The sequence below is a fragment of the Bos indicus genome, chromosome 5 (genome assembly GCF_029378745.1).
Source record: "Bos indicus isolate NIAB-ARS_2022 breed Sahiwal x Tharparkar chromosome 5, NIAB-ARS_B.indTharparkar_mat_pri_1.0, whole genome shotgun sequence".
NCBI classification, from domain to species: domain Eukaryota; kingdom Metazoa; phylum Chordata; class Mammalia; order Artiodactyla; family Bovidae; genus Bos; species Bos indicus.
This window is the reverse complement of record NC_091764.1, coordinates 117,110,127-117,125,198: the sequence shown is the minus strand read 5'-3', so window position 1 is coordinate 117,125,198 and position 15,072 is coordinate 117,110,127. Positions and strand designations below refer to the sequence as shown.

Below are 15,072 nucleotides of genomic sequence, written 5' to 3'. Positions count from 1 at the left end.
GTTAAGGGGCTGGGCCTGGCACTGGGGCTGGGGACACCATGGCAGGGGGCTGAGGCGTTCTGCTTTGGAGGGGAGGGGGGCTGAGCAGCGTGAGGATGCCAGGAAGGTACCCCGCCGGCAGCGGGTTCCCCAGCACCCCCAGCGTGGACCACATCGTGCCCTCCAGCTGACCCCAGCTCCCCTGCTCAAGGCCTCGCCCGCCTCTCTGTCCACAGGGCCCCACCCTCCCTGCCCAGCTGCCACCAGGCCTGGAGCCCCCAAGCAGCTCCAGCACTAGAGAATGTGTGCGGCTCTGCATGTGACCGTGGGGGGCTGATAGAGGGGCCATGCGTCCAGGGCGCTACAGGGTGTGACCACTTCCTGTGTGTCTGTCCACACTCGTGGGACACACCATCAATGCTTGTTTCATCAGCACCACCAAACCTGCACTGCTCGGCTGGAACCACCGCTGAGGAAGCTGGGCCTTGCCTGCCATGGGCTGCGTGGACTCTGGCCCCTTCCGCCGGACCTCTAACCTCCAGAGTCCAGCAAGTGCCCCCTGTGCAGTCTGGACTTGCAGCAGCAGCTTCACGGGGCCTCAGGACACCTCTTCCACCCACCTGGCACCCCGGAACCCCTTTCCCTTTGGCGCTCCAGCTGGCCAGGAGACTTGGGCGAGGAGGGGGTCTCATCTCACCCCCAGGGCACTGGGGCCGGTGGGGCTGAGAGGAGCCGGGGTGGGAGCACAGAGGTTGTGGCAGAGGCTGGCTTCCCAGAGCTTTCTTCCTGGGGTGCCCCCACCCTGACACCCCTAATCCTCCAGCCGCACCCCTCCTCCTGAGCAGATCACCTCTGAGCCGATTAAACCCTCTTGGTTTCAGGAGTCCGCCTGAATGTCACCTCCACGGGCTCCCTCCCACCCTGGCCCCCATCCACTCAACCCCTCCACCATGGCATCCCGGGCAGTGCGCCCACGCCCACAGCGTTTTTACACACATTTGTGGAATGAATCGCTTACTCCCTGCAGGAGAGGGAAGCTCCTCGCAGCCTCGGCTGGGGCCTACCCACCCACCTCTCCCCCTGGCACCTGGCACAGTTTGGTAGGATAATGTGAGCCGAGGCCTGAAGGCTCAGTGGGTGTCAGCGGGTGCAGAAGGAAGGACGTCTCAGGCAGAAGGGCGGCACGTGTGAAGGCCCAGGGGCCTGCACAAGTAACGAGCTCAGCGTGGCCAGGACAAGGAGTGCGCTGGGGGAGGGCGGGGCAGGGGGCGCTGAAGGCAGGGCCCTCTGCCCCTTTGGTCAAGTTGCAGATGCTCAGAGGGGAGAACCAGGCACCCTCGGGGCCTCGTGTCTTCACAGGCTTAGAGACGGGCACCACCTTCGGCCAAGGCAGGTGGGAACCTCTGGGACCCTGAAAGTCCAGGGGAGACCCCCGAGTGACAGGGGCTGTGCTCGGGGTCCTTCTTGGCTGGGCTCTGGGCCAGAATACGGAACTCACCGGGCCACGTGCTTGTGGAGGCCGGACGAGCAGTTCAAGGCCGCGTGAATCAGTAACTGGTTGAAGACATCTCTCTGAAAGATGCACTGGGCACGTGAGACCCCGTGACACGGGACGAGGGGTGGGGACCCCCTCCCCCACTGCAGGCCGGCCAGTCCTCAGGGACAAGCTCATGGGGGTGTGAGCCGCAAGGACCTTCCCACCCCACGGGAGCCCGGGGGCTGCGGACTGTGGGGGCTCCTGGCCCCAGGGCCCTTGTGTGACACGTGCAAGGCTGGGGCTCACCTGGGCATTGCTGCCTCCTATCTGGACCAGCCGGTAGCGGATGGGCAGAAGCAGCTCCACCACGCGGTCGGGGCTCCCATCCTGGGCCTCCACCAGGGCCTGGCACAGGGGCAGCCCCACGTCGCGGGCCAGGAGGTGCTGGCAGTTCTCCCCTGGGGACCTGCCGGCCCAAGAGGGTGCCCTCAGCCCTGTGCTGCCCCCGTGACGGCACATCGGTCTCCCACCCAACTCAGGTCCCTAAGAGGGTGGCCTCCTCCTCAGCCCGGCGCCCCTGACTCTGTGCCCCACACAGTAGGGGCTTTGATAAGGTGGGCTGACGGAGGACAGGCCACCAGGGATGGGAGAGAACAGGCTCTCAACTCAGTCCAATGGCGCTGTGGCCTCGGGCCGGTGCCCTGACGCCTGGCCTCAGTTTGCTCATCTGTAAAGTGGGAGTAGCAGGGCTGACCTTGCAGGGAAAGCAAGTCAAGGCTGTACTGGAGCTGGTGCTGCCCCTGGACTGAATGAACAGCTGGGGCAGGCCTCGTCTTCCCAGGGCCCTCAGGAGGTGCCCGATCTGGGTCATGAGGGCTGGGGGCCTCAAGCTATGGCCAAAGCCCCAGGAGGAGGGGCAGGGCAAGTGGCCGTGGGTGTCAACCTCCCTTGGGCAGCCGGGACAAACCGCCAGGGCTCCTGGTCCCCAGCTGTAGCCCTCCGCTCGGGAGACGGCTGGCCACATCCCTGGTGGCCTGTACTGTGCCTCCCCGGACTCTCTGGCCCCGCTGTGATTGGTGCGGGGATGTCACCATGTCACTGCCCCCATTCTCCCACCAGCTGAGCAAGCAGGCTGACAGCAGAGAGCTGAGACCCTGTAAGGGGCAGTCCCTCTGGCTCCAGGGCCTCCCCACCTCCCCTGGGCATGACATTGACCTTGACCTTGAGGCGTAGAGGACAGGGACTGCTCTGTGTCCCGGGTGGGGGGGGGGGGGGGGAGGCGGGGTGGGAAGCAACCGTACCCTCGAAGGGCCCGCCCCACGGGGACACACAGCTGGGGGAGACTGAACACCTGGGGCACGCACCTTCGGAGGATGTTCGTCTAAGGGGCACCCCTGGGAGGGCCGCCATGGGCATCCGTGTGGCTGTGCTCACCTGGGGCCTCCACCCTCGGCCTCCCGGCAGGCAGAGGCGGTCTGCCGCGCTGCCCCCGCCCCCCGCCCCAGGCCCTCCACGTACTCGCTGGCGTCCCGCAGGGTGCTCAGCAGCTCCTGCGTGGTCTGGGCGTCCCCTGCGCCCAGGGACGCCATCAGAAAGTGCGCATCGTTGAAGAGCAAGATGTGGTCTCGGCTGTGCTTCCGGGTCACAGACAGGACGTCCTGCCACCGCTCGCCCACGGAGACCCCTGGGGACACGGGGGGACACCCGCGGGCCTGGCGTGAGCGCTGTGTGCACGAGCCTCTGGCCCCCACAGGTGGTTCCACGTGAGGAGACCCTGCGAAGCTGGCAGGTGGCATCTGGCCTCGGGCTTAGGCCTTTGGGCCTGGCTTACGTTAACTTTGTTTAATCATAAAAGCAGCAGATGGGTAAGGTAGAAAGCCAATCAAAATAATAAAAGCTATGGAAGGGTGTTCAGTGAAGTCTCTGACCCCTTTGACAAACCCCAAACCACTGTATTGGAGAAGGAAATGGCAACCCACTCCAGTCTTCCTGCCTGGAGAATCCCATGGACAGAGGAGCCTGGTGGGTTACAGTCCATGGGGTTGCAAAGAGTCAGACGCAACAGAGCAAAACCACTGTAAAACTTGCTCTTGTGGTTCTCACTGGGAAGGCCCCTGACACAGGGCAGGGGGCCAGTCAGAACCTGCGGAATTCATAAAGAGTATCCTTTGGGTCTTCCTTTTGGGGCTTCTCTGGTGGCTCAGAGGTAAACAATGTGCTCGCAATGTGGGAGACCTGGGTTCGATTTCTGGGCTGGAAAGATCCCCTGAAGGCGGGCATGGCAACCCACTCCAGTGTTCTTGCCTGGAGAATCCCATGGACAGAGGAGCCTGGCGGGCTACCATCCATGGGGCTACAAAGAGTTGTCGCAAAGAGTCGGGCACGACTAAGTGACTGAGCACTCCTTTGGGTCTGTATTTCCAGCTCGAGACTGTTCCTTCTACTCTGCTCTCTCACACCACCTCCCCTCCTGTCCCTCGTGGATCCCGAAAGTTACCCGACTCCCCCTCCTGCTCCTCACGTTCCTCCCGCGACCCTGTGGTTGCCCTGGACCTCCGCGTCTCTGCCCGTCAACTGGAAGCAGCCTGGAGGCTCCACTCTGCGGTGAGGAAGCAAGTGGCCTTCCTCTCCCTTCCCCAGCCCCATGGCACCCCGATGGGGTCTCCCAGCCTCCAGACCAGGGCCCGGCCCTTCTGAGCCCCTCCTCACAGGCATTCGGGGGGCCCAGGCTTGAGGCCCAGGCTGGACCTCCACAGACGAAGGGTCTACAGGGTCGGGGTCAGCAGGACGCAGCTTCCCCGGGCCCTCTCCTCCCCTCCCAGCTCTGGAGGCTCTGGCTGAGCAGAGACACAGGCCCCACCAGCCGGGCTCTGGCCGCCCAGCCCCGTCGCCCCCTCGAGCCTGGCCTCCCCTTGCTCAGCCCGCTTGCTGGACGGAACCAGTTCAGCCTGGCCCCACAGGCCCTCCAATATGCAGATAAAAGCTGCATTCATCACCCTCCATCCCCACCCTTCAGCCTCCTCCGCTCGTGCCGCTCCGGACCGTGCCGCTCGCTCATCCCCAGAACAGGCCATCGGCTGCCGTCCTTGTGGCGCTGGATAGGCCACTCCCTGTTCTGATGTCCTTTCCCATCGCCCCTCGACAAAACCCTGTGCTCCTTTTCGTGGCTTCCATCTCACCTCCTCTAGGAAGCCTTCCCAGAGCAGTCTAGAAACAGCCTCATGCCCACTCTGTCCCGCTGACACGGGCCCTGTGGTGGGCAGGGGTTTGGCTCTGCTGAACCTGGGAGGGCGGACAGAGCCGTCCGGTACCCGCAGCGGTCGGCCGGAAGCCCTCCGTGGCCCCCAGAGGTATGACCAACCCCGTCCTGGCCACGTCCAAGCATCAGGTGACACTGTTGAGAAATGTGTCTCTCTGAAATCCCTGGGCATTGAGAAACAGATGGTACCAGAGACGGGTGGCCAGGTGCCACCTGTGCCTTGCAGGCCGGGCAGGTAGGCTGTGGGGACGGCAGGGGCCCGCCAGGTTTGGAGCTGGAGGCCTGTGCTCCGAGGGGCAGTGGGAACCAGGACAAAGGGCAGCTGGGGCCTGGCCCCTGGCCTGGGGCCGCACTGCCCCAGGGCTGAGAGCAGGCCCTGGAGAAACTCGCTCAAGCGCTCCTGCCGGCCTGGACCCCAGCCACGGCACCGCCCGCTCGTCACACTGGAGGGGGGAAGCAGGAAGCAGACAGGGCTACCTTCCATCTGCAGCCGGTACAGCATGGAGCAGCTGTCCACCACGTCCAGCATCGCCCCGCTGGCCCGCAGGCTGGGGAGGATCTGGAAGACAAGGGCGGGTGGGGGGTGAGGGGCTGCAGGGACCACCCGAGTCCGCCCATCGGGGCCAAGCCCTCAGCCCACGGAAGCCACCGCCAGCGTCCCCTCCACGCACCCCTCAGGGCCGTTCGGCTCTCAGGGCCTGGGCCGCTCCGGGTGCCTGAGGGACACTGGACAGACTTGGGAGAGAGCCCAGCGCACTGGCCCCAGGGGAGTGGGCGTCGGGCCCTGGCCCGCCTCGCACCGCGTGTCCCCGCCTGGCCTGACAACAACTACTCCTCCAGCGGGTCTGCACCCCACCCCACAAGCTCCCGTCACCCTTCATTCCCTACCGCAAGGAGTGCCTTATAGAGGATGGAGCTTACATAGGCTTTCCTCTTACAGGAAACCCTACTGAGCATTTTTCTCCAGGGTTCAGAGCCTCAAATCACAAGCATGTCTGTGCCCCAGACTGTTCGTAAGCCCACAGTGGGGTGCCCAGAAGTTCTGAGTGAGGCTTTTTTTTTTCTTTTAAACACACATCTTTGGCTCAAAAGTTGAGTCTGCCTGCTAATACAGGACTTGGGTTCAATCCCTGGGTCAGGAAGACCCCCTGGAGAAGAGAATGGCAACCCACTCCAGTATTCTTGCCTGGAGAATTCCCTGGACAGAGGAGCCTGGCGGGCTACAGTCCACAGGGCCGCAAAGACTCAGACATGACTGAGTGACTAACACTTTCACTTTCAAACATATACTTAGGGCCTGGAGAGAGGGGGAATGGTTAGCGTTGAGTAGGTGGGGATTTTCAGTTTGGAAAGATAAAAAAGTTGCAGGAATGGATGGTGGCGAAGGCTGCATTGCAATGTGAATGTACTGACCACCACAGAGCTGTACATGTAAACTGCTTACCATGGGAACCGCACACCTAATGCGGTCACCATGGTAACTGTACACACAAACTGGTTGCCATGGTGACCGTACACTTGCACTGGTTACCGTGGTAAAATACAGTATGTATGCTTTATCTAGTGCTCAGTTGTGTCCGACTCTGCAACCCCATGGATTGCAGCTCACCAGACTCCTCTGTCCATGGGATTCTCCAGGCAAGAAGACCGGAGTGGGTTGCCATTTCCTCCTCCAGGGGATCTTCCCAGGGGATTGAACCCTCATCTCTTGCATCTCCTGCATTGGCAGGTGGGTTCTTTACCACCGAGCCATCTGGGAAAGCAATCTCCCAACGCCCACAGGTGAGCAGAGTCAAATCCCATTCTGGGTTTCAACACCACCCTTGGAGAGAATCAGCACTGTGAGGTCTCACACAAGAGCTGGGCTCTCGCTCCAGCTATGGGTCTGTCTGGGGCAACACGGACTGGATCAGGGAACTGTTCGAGACTGAAGGTGAATCGACGAAATAAACTGAATTGGGTGCAAGCGTGGACTTACGTGGTCATCGTAAATGGTCAACGCAGCCTCGTATTCGCCCTGGAAAAATGAAGTTCCAGGATTAACACAGGGAGGAGGTGAAATGAGATGCTGAGACGTGAACTGAAAACGCCTCGACAAAGGCCCCAGCCTGCCTACCCACAGCTTGGTGGGTCTCGGGATGGGAGGAGGGGAACCCACCCGGCCCCAGCCCTTCTTCCCAGGTGGGAGACACGGCACCAGCTGCTGCTAGGGGAGCCCTTTCCGCAAAAGCATCATTTTTCGCATGAAGCGCTTGTCGAGCGGCTGTGAGCTCTCCCATCTATTTCTTCCAGGACGGTTTCTTCCTCTCTGTCTTTTCCTCATGGCCCATTCCGCTGGGTTCACCGCTTTCTTGAAGATGCTGTGTTACTGCATTCTGCATATCCTTACAGGGTCCTTACCTTCCAAGCATTTCTCTTTGGACCTTTAGGGAGCTTCTAGATTTTCTCTACGACAAACTGTAAGAAGAGCCCCTATAAATGGGACCCAGTGGTGGGGTCGCTGGGGTCCAGCATGGCCCCACACCCGCGCCCCCACTGGGTGAAGCACTGTGAGGGCCCCACGGCTCGTCCAGGTTCACTGTGGGGTGCAGGCCTGGAGTTCACTGCAGGGACTGCCTTGGAGCAGTTCACACTGGAGCTGCCTTGTCGCCACAAATGGCACATGTGTGTACAGGGTTTCTGAGTCCAGGACAGTGGGAAGCACCTAACGGAGTTCAAACCTGAGAAGCTGTTTGAAAACATGAGTGCCCGACTGTGTGAGAACACCGCTGAAATGCACACACACACCACTGCTCCGCAGGGCATACAGTACAGCACAGGGTGAGAACACCGCTGAAATGCACACACACACCACTGCTCCGCAGGGCATACAGCACAGCACAGGGTGAGAACACCGCTGAAATGCACACACACACCACTGCTCCGCAGGGCATACAGCACAGCACAGGGTGAGAACACCGCTGAAATGCACACACACACCACTGCTCCGCAGGGCATACAGCACAGCACAGGGGAAAAGCCTTTCTCTCCTTGGAGGGTAAGCCCTCCATCTTTGTAGGGTAAGACAGCCGGTCATCTTACCTTTTCAATCAGATATAAGGCCCAGTGCCAATAATTATGACAAGCAAGCATGTCAGAGTCCTGGGGGAAGAACAAGAGAATGAGAAAAATCTGACAGCCCAGGGTCGGGGGTTGGGGGGGCGCGGTACGGGGGGATAAGCAGCTGCTGTCCGTGTCAACGCAGAAGCCCGCAGCTTCGGGTGCAGGAAACACTTCCCAGCCCCTGCCTCGGCTGCCCTGGCTGGCAAGTCCACGCCTGTCCATTCCTTCGGCCCTGAGCCTCGGCAAGCGGTATGCCTGAATTTACTGAGGGTGCTCAGGCTACAGCAGGCTGGCATCTTAGCCCCAGGATGAGGAGACAGGAAAACCAGAGCCACCCAGAGGGGGCCACTTGGCACCCCAAGCCTCGCCTTCCTTAGGTGTGGTGTGGAGAAAATGAGGAAGTCCATCCAAACGGCTGCAGAGGCCGAATGTGCCCAACAGGCAGGGCATCCCAGTAAAGCCCGACGGACAGCTGTGCCCGGGGCCGAACCTCTGCAGGTCCTGGCACAGCCCACGGGATAAGGGGGCAGCGGTGGCACCTGGACGGCTGCGGCTGCTGTGCTTTGGGCCCCACCACGAGCGCCAGCCTACAGGGTTACAACAGACACTTTCTTCTCTGCTTGGGCACCTCCCACCTCCTGGGAGGCAGCTAACGCTGCCTCCTCCATGGCCCACGTCTACCTGGCACCTATGTCTGAGGATTCAACCCTCCCAGCTCCCCTCTGTCACAGGCCACTGCGGACTTCTGTTTACACTGATCCTACACCTCCCTGTCCTTTGTCCACAAACTCCTACTCACCCTTCGACATTTATCTCACAGGCTGCCTCCACCAGGAAGCCTTCTCTGACTGCTTCCCCCTCAAGCCCAATTGGGTGGGATGCTTCCTCTGGGTTTCCATACCCCCAAGAGTGCCCCTGTCATGCTGTGGTCATGCTGGGAGCTGCTGGCTCCACTTGACGGGCCTTTTGAAGACGCAGAAGCCTGGGCAGGACTCTCAGTGGGGTCCCTGGGATGAGGTAAAGCCTGGGACACTGACTGGAGCCTGAAGAACTGAGCTTGGTGCCGGCAGCCAAGAACCAGGGGCAGGTACTGGAGGACGGGAAGGGGAGCCGCGGGCCCCGCCATCTGCCCCTGGGCCGTGCAGTCAGGCTGGAGACCGTCAGGAGCCACCGTAGGGGCCTTGCACAGGCGTCGGGGCCCAGCGCCTGCCAGATGAGCCCAGCCATCAAGTGCTGCCTCATGTTAACAGTCAGGCCAGCGTCCAAGGATGCTCCTTTGGGGCCAGGGGCCTCACAGCAGTGGCAACAGCAGGTTTTTCAGATGAGGAAACTGAGGCTCAGAGGGATCGGGTTCTTGCCCTGGGGAGAGGCCAGGCCTCAAGCACCCAGGCCCAGGAAATCCAGAGTCTGGGGCAGGAAGTAAATGGAATGAATACAAATGACCCGGCCTTGGCCAGGCCTCCCCGGCATCCCCCCGGAGGGCACGGCCGCCCAGGTGCCCTCTCCATGCAGGGTCAGTACCTGCTGGGGGGCCTGAGGTCCGGGGCCCGACCCACACTGTGCCCCCTACTCCCCATCCAGGGCCGAGGTCAGGCCCAGGGTCTGGGGATCCTTTAAAAACCATGAGTCTGAATCTAATGCCATCACAGTTCTCCAAGTGCACCTTGCACCTGCTCGCCTGCTCCACCTAATACCCTTCCCGGAGAGACCGGGATGCTGCCTTCTCGTCAATGACTTCTCACTGGCCTTCCTGGGCCAGGGAGCCGCTGGGAGGCACCGAGGTGACCCAGCCAGTCCCCGATCCCTGCTGGGTTCCTGGTCTCGCCTTCATTTGCTCAGTCGCTGACCACCCGCTGCTGGGTGCCCACCGGGGCCCAGAGAAGGGCTGGGCAGCAGACACCCCTGGAGAGGTAGCCCGGGTGTGTGCCAGGGACAAGCCCGAGGACAAGAGGCACGTGTGAGGGTGGAGGGCCACCGCAGCTGGGCACAGGCGGGCACAGGGAGGCCCCAGGGTGGTCAGGCCCCAGGAAAGTCCCTGGCAGGGCTTGAGAGGTCTGGATGGCAGGGGTGCCGCTGCCCCACCAGGGACCCGGCCCCCGCATGCCAGCCCTGCAGACGGTCGCTGGGCCCTCACCCACCCCATTGGCCCCTGGCTGCACCAGCTGCTCCCTGAGGATACTCTGTGGCTCCGGGGTCTGTGTCCAGCCCTCTGGCCGGTGGTGGAGCAGGCAGCTCAGAGCCTCCGTGGTTCTCACCAGCACCAGGCTCTGGTTCGTTGCCGTTGTTTAGTCGCTCAGTCGTGGTCGACTCTGCGACCTGGTGGACTGTAGCCCGCCAGGCTCCTCTGTCCACGGGATTCTCCAGGCAAGGATACAGGAGTGGGTTGCCATTTCCTTCTCCAGGGGGGGATTTTCCTGACCCAGGGATCGAACCTGGGTCTCCTGCATTGTAGAGGATTCTTTACTGCTGAGCCACCTGGGAAGCCTGGGTTCTTGTTCACCCAGTAATTTTTCTCATCCATTCCTTCTACAGCCAAATGCCTCAGGCCACGACCAATTCTAGGATTGCCTGCAAAATGCTGGCAGGTGTTGGGGAGCCATGTGGCTCCCAGGGGACCTGGTGGTTTGATAGGAATGCTTCCAAGAGGAACAGAAGTTTCCCCAAAACTAAGCTGCACCCAGTAACCCTGGCTGTTAATCCTCAGCTTAACTTACGAAGACAGATAGAATTTTCCAGGCAGGTGGATGGACAAGAACCATACCTTCCAGTGGGCCTCTGAGTGCTGCATGAACTCCAATCCTTCCTGGACCTCCGCTCTCATCTCGTGAATGTGCGCAACGGTGTGCACCGACCATGCGTCCGTCGGGTTAATGGATAAAGCCTACGTGGGTGAGGAGGGGGCGGCAGGAGGACAAATTAACGTGATGCGTGAGTCGGTCCACCTGGGGACAAGGCGTGCCAAGTGCAGGGGCGCCAGGGGCCTGGGCTCTGCCCCAGAGTAACGACCCCAAAGACCAGCCCGTGAACCGAACGCTGGATGCTGCCAACGAGGGTGTCAGTGCCCACTTCACGGATGGGGACACTAAGGCGCAGGGAGGCTGAGTGACTTGCCCAGAGCCACACAGTGGGGCGGCAGTGGGGTCTTTCCAAAGCAGGGCTTATCCAGCCCCTTCGCCCCAAGCCTCCGGTACACAGCTGAGTCACGTGCAACACGCCGCCCAGCGTCTCCACCTTCCTCTCGGGGCTGCCATGGAGGCCAGTGGACACTGAGTGTGCACGGACTCCGGGGGCTCTCAGCTGCCCCTCCCAACTAGTACACACCCAAGGCCACACACAATCAAGGCCCACAACACGCAAGGACCACAGGTGTGGCTTTCCAGGCTCGTTCTGATACTGCTAGTAATAGCGACAGCCACTCACAGGACTGGTGGACTTGCCAGAGACAACACGGCAGAGGGATGTGAGGCTACTGGGCGCCTACTGAGCCCGGCACGGGGCAGTAAGCCGAGCTTCCCCGCGACCCTGGGGACCACCCACACGGGTCCAGACCCCCCACACCCAACCACGGGCCCCCCCAGCCCTGCCACCTCGGTTCCCCCGTGCCTTTCACCTCTGCCCCTGGCCTGGCCCCTGCCAGGTGGTCTGCGCTGCAGCGGGCGGTGTGAAGCCCCACTGCACGCGCCCGTCCGGTCTGCGTGGGGACAGGGAAGGGGCCCGCCTGCAGGGATGCCGGGGGCCTGGGGCGGAGCCCCACAGGACCGGGATGCCGCGGGAGACCCGGGGGTGCAGCACGGGGCCGGGGCTTAGGGCAGGGGCTGCTCTCACCCCCTGTGGGGATCGTGGCCGCCCTCCCCGCTGACCTGCTTCCCCCACAGTTTCCTGGGGCAAAGTCCGCCTGGCCAGGGTGACCTGGCCCTGCTGTCCCCAGACTTTGCTCCCAGCACCCGGCCCTCCCACCTCCGCCCTAAGCCCCGGTCTATCAGTGCTCAGTCTGTCAGCCAGCCCGGGCCTGCCTCTCCCCTTCCCCACTGCCGCCCTTGGCTCTTTCTGCCCTAGGGGTTCAGCCTGCAGAGGAGGCCCGGGTGTCACCACCATGAAGCCTCTCCTGATCCCAGAGGAGCCTGTGGAGCCTACTCTCAGTTTCCAAGAAGCCTGGCCTTGCCCAGTACCTGTCTGTAGTGGACTGCTGCTGGAGTCAGCGTGTGGGCGCCCGCAGGAGAACAACTGTGAAGGGAGGGAAGGGGGCCCCCACATCACCCCTTCCTGCTCCTGCGGTTGTGACCCTTCACCTTTTGGTCGCCCTCTGACTTTCTGAACCATCCTGCCACCCACAGGTGCCCACACAGATGGCGCCCTGCAGGAGGGCCCGATGCCAAGGTGTCCAGGGGACCTTCCTGCAGCCGGCCCTCTGGGAGGTGACGCCTGGTCCCCCAGCACGGAGCCAAGAGTACCATGAAGTCCCCTGTGTCCCCCGCTCAAAGCCCTGACTCGGGACTGCATCACAGACCCTGTCACCTCCTGTCAAGTCCCGCCTCTATTTGTGAGCCCGGAGGTCTGCAGAGACCCATGTGCCCTGTGGCCCCAGGAGGGCACCACTGCCCCCTGGGGAGGGGGAGGGTGCTGGGAGCCCTCCAGGGCAACGTCTGGGGGACGAGCCCTGCTGGGAGCTGGGGAGCAGGTCTGTCCAGGCAGCATGGATGGTGCTCAGGCAGCCTGGGGGAGCTTGGCACTGCCTTCTGTGGGCTGGGCGGCCTCGGCCTTGGCCTCCCAAAGCCTGGCTGCTCTCCTCTGAGTGACGAAGGGCTCAATGCCTCATGGCATTGCATCCAGCAGATGGACCGGGCATGTCCAAGTGAGGGCCAGCCCTGAGCCAGGCCCAGGAGCGGCTGTCACTCCCGGGTACATGGTGGTCCCACCCCGGGCCTCAGTCTCTACTCTTGGGAGGGGAGGCGCTGGAGGAGGGGCCTCTGAGTCAGAGAAGCAGAAGCCCTGGGGCCTGCAAGCCAGGGTGTCAGGGTGCTGCCAGGGTAGCGGCCAGCCAATGTGCCCCAGCACAGAGGGAGGGGCCGGGCCTGCGGGAAGCACTTAGCATCCCGCCCAGCTCTGTGCCCTTGGCTGCGGCTCCCTCTGGTGGAGGTGGTACACCTCCAGCAGGCCCCAGTGCCAGGTCAGGGCCCACCAGAAGCAGCCTGATGAGATACAATTTATATTTTAAGGCAGGACAAGAAAAATTAAGCATAAGATCCTCCCTGTGCTTGTTCGGGCCTCTTCCCTGGCTCCCTGATAAGCAGTGCACGTCTGCATCACACATTAACCAGAGCTCCTCAAAGAAGGGAGTGCCTGCTCAGCCCTAGAGATGGAGTCTTCCCTCTCTTCCGACGCTAGCAGCGTAAGTTCTTCAGAGAACTCTGCCCTTTCGCAGCTCTGCAGCGGGGCATGGTGACTCGCTGCTCACTTTGTTCGTGCTTATCCAGACTGCGTGTGCTTGGTGGCCTTTAGGGAAAATATCAGGATGTCATTTCGATGTTCGGTCCTTAGTCTCACAAAAGTAAGCGACTGACCTTCAAGTTCTAACAGGCAGAACAGTGCTCAGAACTGTCTGCTTCACGGTTTACAATCCTCCGTTTGGCTCGAGTAAAATTCCCTTTCTTTCCTTCTTAACTTGATAGTTCAGTGGATTTTTGGCCACAAGCCTCACTCAGCACCTCATGGTCCCCTCCCAGAGGCTTGGTGCTATCAGCGACGCTTAGAAACCTGCGGTTCCAGGTGGGAGAGGCAACGCTGACACCCACTTCCCACCTACACAGTCTGGGTCCAGAACACACCCGGGGGGCCCTGGAGACATGGAGCCAGGGTACACAGAGCCGCCAGGCCGTACGGTCCAGAGGGGGAGGGGCGGACGGAGCCCCACGGGCCTTCCCCACCTGTGCGAGGTGGCTCTGCAGACCCGAGGGGCACAGGTGGCCAGAGGGAGCTGCCCTCTCTGTTAACACACGGCCTCCCCGCAGGAAATGGGGTGCAGAGTCAGGGGCCGAGCCTGGCCTGCTCTGCGCCCCAACACCGCTCCCCTCGGGCGCTCCCGCACCTCGGGAAGGGCCCACCTACCTCTTTGGCGAGCTTTTCCGCCTGATCGTAGAGGTTGGTTTCCATCAGTCCGAAAGAATAGATGCCTTTCACATAGCTGGAAACAAACAAAAATTATTATTTCTTAAAAATGGATGGGAACCATTCCACCCGTGACACAGCGGGTGCAGGGCTGTGTCCCCCCAGATGGTGTGTCTGGACACATGCCCTACGTGGAATTCGAATCTTTGCAGCTCATTATCAAGATCAAGTTAAGCTGAGGTCATCCTGGATGAGGGTGGGCCCCAAACCCAATGGCTGGTGTCCTTATAAGACAAAGGAGAGGGATGTTTTGGATACAGAAGACACTCAGAGACACACACAGTGGACAGACAGCCACGTGGAGACGAAGGCCGAGACTGGAATGGCTGCAGACTTGCCAGTCCCCACAGTCCCTGGAGCCAATGCCTCCCTCCTCCGCCCCCTCTCTCTCCCTCTGGGTGAGTGCAAATAACATAGATATAGATATACACATCCTGGGTTTCCCTCGTGGCTCAGTGGTAGAGAATCTGCCTGCCAACGTAGGGGACTCGGGTTGGATCCTGGGGTCAGGAAGATCTCCTGGAGGAGGATATGGCCACGCACTCTAGTATTCTTTCCTGGAGAATTCCATGGACAGAGGAGCCTGGCGGGCTAAGTCCGTGGGGTGGACACAAAACTTAGCGGCCAAGTAACAATAAACACATGTCCTGCTGGTTCCGTTTTCTGGAGGGCCCTGATACAGCCCTGCAACCTCTCAGTCCCCTTGCCCTTCACAACAGTCCTGCGATGCAGACGCGGTGGGGGTGCGCCCGTGTGGTGGCCCCTCGGCCTGCTCACAGGTAGCCCATGCCTCCCTCTGCTCCCAGCCCGTGGTGGCGCTGCGCTTCCTGGCCTCCTGTGGGGGTGACTGGATCTGGCCAGCGACTCAGAGCACTTCACTCTGAGCACTGATGCCATGCGAGTCCCCCAGGAGAGCTCTCCTTCCTCTTAGCAGCTGGCGTGTCCAGAGAGTAGTGGCTTCACCAGCTGGGATCCCAGAGGGAGACAACGCATGGGCCCAGAGACTCCGCCTGCCTCTGACAGACACGTATCACGAGGGAGAAGCTCGTCTTTCTCGTAATAAGAAGTGGAGTAAAAGACCTAGAGGATG

General features: G+C 61.5%; 1 protein-coding gene across 2 annotated transcripts in view; it reads right to left on the bottom strand.

The window, feature by feature from the left end:
• The window catches only part of TTC38 (tetratricopeptide repeat domain 38), a 34,604-nt gene that overhangs the window by 2,151 nt on the left and 17,381 nt on the right, over nt 1-15,072 (bottom strand). For both annotated transcript variants that reach the window (XM_070790584.1, XM_070790583.1), the window contains exons 6-13: nt 13,923-13,998; nt 10,579-10,698; nt 7,797-7,856; nt 6,694-6,732; nt 5,193-5,274; nt 2,975-3,140; nt 1,763-1,922; nt 1,478-1,551 (exon numbers count right to left, since the gene is read on the bottom strand). In XM_070790584.1, coding sequence (XP_070646685.1) covers nt 1,478-1,551; nt 1,763-1,922; nt 2,975-3,140; nt 5,193-5,274; nt 6,694-6,732; nt 7,797-7,856; nt 10,579-10,698; nt 13,923-13,998 — 777 coding nt within the window. The remainder of the gene's footprint in view (nt 1-1,477; nt 1,552-1,762; nt 1,923-2,974; nt 3,141-5,192; nt 5,275-6,693; nt 6,733-7,796; nt 7,857-10,578; nt 10,699-13,922; nt 13,999-15,072) is intronic.